The sequence below is a fragment of the Salvelinus fontinalis genome, chromosome 29 (genome assembly GCF_029448725.1).
Source record: "Salvelinus fontinalis isolate EN_2023a chromosome 29, ASM2944872v1, whole genome shotgun sequence".
Classification (NCBI taxonomy): Eukaryota; Metazoa; Chordata; class Actinopteri; order Salmoniformes; family Salmonidae; genus Salvelinus; species Salvelinus fontinalis.
In genome coordinates, this window is record NC_074693.1 from 45,201,546 (window position 1) to 45,208,315 (window position 6,770).

A 6,770-nucleotide genomic window follows, 5' to 3' on the forward strand; every position below is an offset into this window, starting at 1 on the left:
ATTATCTTGGAAAAGGAGAAATGCTCTGTAAAAGGGATGTAAACATTTGTGCACAGAATGAGAGACACTTTGTGCATATGGAACATTTATGGGGTCTTTAAGTTCAGCTCATGGGACCAATACTTTACATGTTTACAAATTGTTTTGTTCAGTGTAATATCATGCATTCAACCATAAGGCATTAACCTGTAGCGTAGCCACATCAAACATTCAAGCGATGTCTTTGTATATACTGCCATCTACTGGCAATATGATACTGCCATCTACTGGCAATATGACACTGTAAAATGTACAAATGCAAGTTGCATTCAGTGGCTTTGTAGCTTTTATTGAGCAAGTTCCCTACAGTCAGTACTATTAACTATTTTTTTGGTATCTGTACTTCTCTATTTATATTTTTGACAATTTTTACTTCACTACATTCCTTAAGAAAATAATGTACTTTTTACTCCATACATTTTTTCCTGACACCCAAAAGTACTCGTTACATTTGGAATGCTTATCAGGACAGGAAAATGGTCCAATTCACGGATTTATCGAGACAACACATGGTCCCTACTGCCTCTGATCTGGCAGGCTCACTAAACAAATGCATATTTTGTAAATGATGTCTGAGTGTTGGAGTGTACCCCTGGCTATACATACATTTTAAAAACAAGAAAATGGTCCCGCCTGCCTTGCTTAATAGAAGGAATTTGAAATTGTTCATACTTTCTTTTGATACTTAAGTATATTTAGAACCAAATACTTTTAGACTTTTAATCAAGTAGTATTTTACTGGGTGACTTACTTGAGTAACTTTCTATTAAGGTATCTATACATTTACTCAAGTATGACAACTGGGTACTTTTACACCACTGCCTACAGTTCACATCATTATATATATATACATTTTAAAAAAATCAGGTGTGGGAGAGATTCTTGTCTGGCAGCTGGTTGGCTCTGGCAGTGATGAACAAGCAGATGGCGGTCCCAATGGCTTCCCCCACACCCTTCCCACAGTGCCTAGCTGGAAGATCTGGTCCCGCCCAGCTACAAGGAGCTAGGGGTCCTAACCCTCAGCAAACTGGTAGTGGTTGTCAACCCTTCTGACACAGCACTGTCAACTGTCATTCCCATCAAGGGTGACTTCAAGACCCAATGGCAATTATGGAAAGACATGTCAAACACACAACTCAGTTCTTTAGTATGATCTTGCTAGCAGACAAGCATATGGGCCCTGGCTCAGCACTAACTCACAGGCACAGAAAGGCTGCGTTTACATAAGCAGCCTAACTGTTCCATTTCCCAACTAATTGGTCATCACAGATCTTTTTCAGAGCTGATCCAATTGGCCAATTGAGAAAATATCAGAATCGGGGTGCCTGTGTAAACGCAGCTAAAGTTACATTGCCTTTTTATGTTGTAATTCTAGATGGTGTTTACTTGCTAAAGAGACATGTATACGCCCTCTTGAATAGGTTATTTGTTGGCATCCCTGCCCTAGAAAGATTGAACCTCAAGTCCTGTTTTATTTTATTTTATTTATTTTTTAAAGCTACTTTAAATGTAAAATAAAGTAAATAAAAAATTAAGTATGGAATGAGTTAGTAAATTGTCCATGTCTGTATTCCAATTGTTCTGGTCACAAAAGGGAGATTTGCTAGCTGGCTAACACCTGAATGTTCAGATATCAAATAACAGCAGTACTGTAACAAGTTTACCGGATTGAAATTACATGTCTTACTTTGGTACAACAGTGTCTTGATATGAATCTGGAATTCAAATCTCAAAACATTGTCACCCTGCCAAACTTGGGGATGGGCTAGAGAGATGTAATCACCCAAAATTCCAGGATATGGACGCAAGGACTGACCATCCATATCAAAATGACTGCATAGCTTTAAAACAAACTGTTTTAACTTAATATCTTGGGTTCGGATGGGGTAAGACAGCGCATAAGGATATGATTCAGGCATGGTTATTCACCAGAGTGAATATATACTGTAATGTACATGCTGTAACTACTTTTGGAAAGGCTTTTTAGTTGGTGTTTTCTGGAGTGGTTAAAGACTTCGATTGATGCCATTGTAACGTGTATGTGACAAATTAAATGTGTACGTTTCTAATGGCAACTAAAGATTTCACTGGATGGCCAATTACATATCTATATTAGAGGTCGAATGATCATGATAAATTAACAGACACCGCATTGATTATTTGCAACGCAGGACAAGCTAGTTAAACTAGTAATGTCATCAACCATGTGTAGTTAACTAGTGATTATGTTAAGATTGATTGTTTTTTTACAAGATAAGTTTAATGCTAGCTAGCAACTTACCGTGGCTCCTTGCTGCACTCGCGTAACAGGTGGTCAGCCTGCCACGCAGTCTCCTCGTGGAGTGCAATGTAATCTGCCATAATCGGCATCCAAAAATGCAGATTACCGATTGTTATGAAAACTTAAAATCGGCCCTAATTAAATCGGTCTACCCCTAATCTATATACACACCATCTTAAATTGCCACATTTGAACCACTAAGATACACAAAGATAAGGAGAGATTGCATCGGGTACAATTTCAATACATTTATTGAAAAAAGTGAAAAAAGTCCACCCAACGAATTGAGCCACAGCCTAGAACTGGATGACCTGGCCCTGAAAGGAGAAAATGAAAATGTTTTACAAGGCAGCTCATAGATATTCAAACAGCACAATTAATCATTCACGTTCACCTTTCCAAAATGAAAAATACAAACACTGCTTCCGAATCCAATCATCTTTAAATCTGACAAATCTAGGCTAAATTAATTAAAACTTGTTAACATTCTTTAGGGCATATCTAAAAGGCATACCATTCCAGAGTAAGCACACATTTGGCCAGTGAAGGCCTTCAGAGTGCTATTGCCAATTTCTCTCTAGGCAGTATCTTAACCACAAAGACTTCTGGGGAAGCATGTATGTTTGGAATTTACTAAACCTTATACAGAGGAACGATGTAAAGTGAATGAGCAAAGACGTGCATCAATAGCTGAACCACGTGTCAAATGTCACTGACTAACAATAAACTTAATTTAGACGTCCACAAACCATATACGTTGCTATTTATGGTTCTGGAACAAATACACAACCCTTTCCGGAAGAAGAATAAACATAGGCCAGGAAAAGCAGTGTTTCAGTACTTAGTTGGAATGAGAGTTTGTGCTTGCTTACCTTTCTCTTCTTGTCACCTCCCAGCTCAAAGTGTTTGCATCTCTTGATGGGCACCATCCTCTTGGCCCTGCAGTTGGGCTCCACGCACTCCAGCCTTAACACAATCTTCTTTGTAGTCTTAGCCTGAGGAGAGAATCCATGTAACAAATTTAGAAAATAATCCAGGATTCATGCACACATGACATGGCAGTGGCTGCATTTTGATTCTCTACCCTTAAATGTGTACTCGTTCACTCCCCGTCATGCATTTAAAACCATCGGATTGGTGAAGTGTCCATTCCATTAAAATCCATGAGGGGGAGTGTGAGTAGTACCCACAAACAGTTTTTAAAAAAGCTGTAAAAAGGTTCAGACAATACTGTATAAGTACACTACCGTTCAAAAGTTTGGAGTCACTTAGAAATGCCCTTGTTTTTGAAAGAATAGCATGTTTTTGTCCATTAAAATGCCATGAAATTGATCAGAAATACAGTGTAGACATTGTTAACTTGTTTGGGATAGGGGGCAGCATTTTCACTTTTGGATGAATAGCATGCCCAGAGTGAACTGCCTCCTATTCAGTCCCAGATACAAATATATGCATTAGTATTATTAGTATTGGATAGAAAACACTCTGAAGTTTCCAAAACTGTTAAAATAATGTCTGTGAGTATAACAGAACTGATATGGCAGGAGAAAACCCGAGGAGAATCCACCCCGATCTTTTTTTTGAGATGTCTGCCCATCCAAATCCTGGTTTATGGGAAAATCAAAGGAATACCTCCCAGATTGCAGCTCCTAGGGGTTCTACTAGATGTGAACTCTTTAGAAAGAGTTTCAGACTTGTTTTTTTTTTTTTTATTAGCTAAAATTTGTTGTTTTTCTAGGTGGCTCCCATTTTGGCTGTAGTATTGTGACGCCCGTGGATGAGAACACTTCGTTATTTATCTCCGGTAATGAACATACTATTCTCCGTCTTAAATTGTATAGTTTATTTACATATTAGCGTACCTGAGGATTGATTAGAAACATTGTTTGACTTGTTTATTGGTAACTTTTGAGATTCATTTGTATGCATTTTGAACGAGGGAAACAGGTGGATTACTGAATCAAGCGCGCCAACTAAACTGACTTTTTGTCGATATAAAGAAGGAGTTTTTCGAACAAAAGGACCATTTGTTATGTTGGGACCCTTGGAATTGCAAACAGAGGAAGATCTTCAAAGGTAAGTGATTTATTTTATCGCTATTTCTGACTTTCGTGACGCCTCTGCTTGTTTGGAAAATGTTTGTAATGCTTTTGTATGCAGGCGCTGTCCTCAGATAATCGCATGATATGCTTTCGCCGTAAAGCCTTTTTGAAATCTGACACAGCGGCTGGATTAACAAGAAGTTAAGCTTTTAAATGTAGGACCCTTGTATTTTCATGAATGTTTAATATTACAATTTTGTATTTTGAATTTGGCGTGTTTTCCGATTTCACCGGATGTTGTCTAAAATCCCCACTAGAGGGATTTACGCACTAAGAGGTTCATTAAATAGTACCCGCAAAACACCAGTCTCAACCTCAACAGTGAAGAGGCGACTCCGGGATGCTGGCCTTCTTGGCAGAGTTGGAAAGAACAAGACATATCTCAAGACTGGCCAATAAAAGGAAAATATTAAGGAGTGATGGTTGCTGATAATGGGCCTCTTGTACACCTATGTAGATATTCCATTATAATAAAAAATTATCTGCCATTTCCAGCTACAATAGTCATTTACAACATTAACTATGTCTACACTGTATTTCAGATCAATTTTATGTTATTTTAAATGGACAAAAAAATGTGCTTTTCTTTCCAAACTTTTGAACGGTAGTGTATGTGTAAAAGTAAAGGAAAAAACAGAAGCCTTCATTAAGTTGTCTGAGGTTTGCCTATAACCTTGCCATGGAGGAGAAACAGCAGGGCCTCAAACCATCTCAATTATCTCTAGCAGACACTTTAGGAAAGGACAAAGTCACTACAGGCCAAGGCTCGCTGACAATGGCCGGCAGTCTACATTTGTAGTATACATTATTGGATACATTGTAGGGTACCTTATACCAGTGGTTCAATTCCTTTCCTTGAGTAACCACCAAAGTACAGTTAGGATGCCCCAGACCCACACTTGTGGTTGTCCACGACAACACAACAGTACTGTTGGGGTTACTCAAGGAAAAGTGTTAACTGATAAGGTACCCTTTGGCAATGTTTCCAGTACACACAAAGCTTCGCAAACTCACCTTTTTGCGGAAAATAGGCTTGGTCTGTCCACCGTAACCAGACTGCTTTCTGTCATATCTCCTCTTACCTAAAACACAGATATCAATTATTTATCTTGGAACACATTGCGGCCCATGCTACCTGCCAATGCTCATTTTGAGACAAACTCACCCTGGGCATAGAGGGAATCTTTTCCCTTCTTGTACTGGGTAACTTTGTGAAGCTGGTGCCTCTTGCACTTCTTGCAGTAGGTCCTGCGCGTCTTTGGTACGTTCACCTGAATCACACAAACATTCATTTAGAAACATGTACACCGACAGTGCAGTAGTATGGTACATTGTCATTTACAGTACCTCTGCATTCGTATTTATTCACTGAACACTGGGCTTCACAACAAATATACAGTATGGTGGTCCGGTCACTACCATTTAACCTAAGGAGCTACTACCCAGACAAGAGCCTTTTCCCATCTATGTGGCATTTTTGTTCAAAATACTAGTTACATGTGCATACTTTCTGCCACAAAGTTGTATAATCAAGTCTACCAACAATCGCTTTGGTGACCGGCTGGCTCTATAAGGTAACGTAGAGACACCATTGTCTCCTTTAACGCTTACCACTTAGCTACTTGAAGACCAGCCTATAGTACATTTGCTACGTTTAAAAACGTTAACAAGTACTTAGCAATGACGCACATCTAAAATGGCAATACCAACTTAATTGTGTTGCCAAAAATACAATAATATGGGCAATTTCATGTTTCATGTAGCTAGCGATATCATCGATGTAAATAATCATTCGCTCGAGTTTTGTTATAGGCAACTATATTGGGATATATAGATACAATCACTAATAATGGGCTATATGTGTCCCTAACTATTGCGTTCACACATTAGGTACTTCAGAACGTCGCAAGTGCATGTATATTTCAAAGATTACAGTAGATGTTTTAAACGTATTCGTGGTGAAGTTTCATACCATTGTGACGGCCTGATCCAGACGAAAAAAGGAAGAACGAAGCCGGTGGCACTCCTTCGTAAAGACCATTGGCTGATGCAGAAGTATAGGTCCTGATTTTGAACACTGCCACCTTGTGTTTAGGAGTGTGGAATAGAACCAAATACTATATATTACTGAAGTAGGGCTTCGGTACAAAGCCTCAATATACAGCACATGATCTGGCACCTCTCTGTTTTGGACTGTTTCGTTCCGATGTTGTGCCGAAAATCTCCCCCTTGACAGAATTCTCCCCCCTTCGCGTTCTTCATTGCTGCGTCTTGCTAGTTGAGATTTCTACTCTTTAATCCGTTGTCAGTTTAGCCTACATGTCACCGATCTTAGTAGCAGAAAGCAT

At 39.0% G+C, this 6,770-nt stretch overlaps 1 protein-coding gene across 1 annotated transcript; it reads right to left on the minus strand.

Annotated features, from left to right (window-relative positions):
- Window positions 1-2,548: 2,548 nt before the first annotated feature.
- On the minus strand, window positions 2,549-6,502 carry LOC129828032 (60S ribosomal protein L36a-like). The gene is made up of 5 exons (XM_055889444.1): window positions 6,395-6,502; window positions 5,588-5,693; window positions 5,437-5,504; window positions 3,193-3,315; window positions 2,549-2,637 (listed from the first exon to the last, which is right to left on the minus strand). The coding sequence occupies exons 1-5, from the start codon at window positions 6,461-6,463 to the stop codon at window positions 2,617-2,619; spliced, it is 387 nt and encodes a 128-aa protein (XP_055745419.1). The 5' UTR covers window positions 6,464-6,502; the 3' UTR covers window positions 2,549-2,616.
- Window positions 6,503-6,770: the final 268 nt, after the last annotated feature.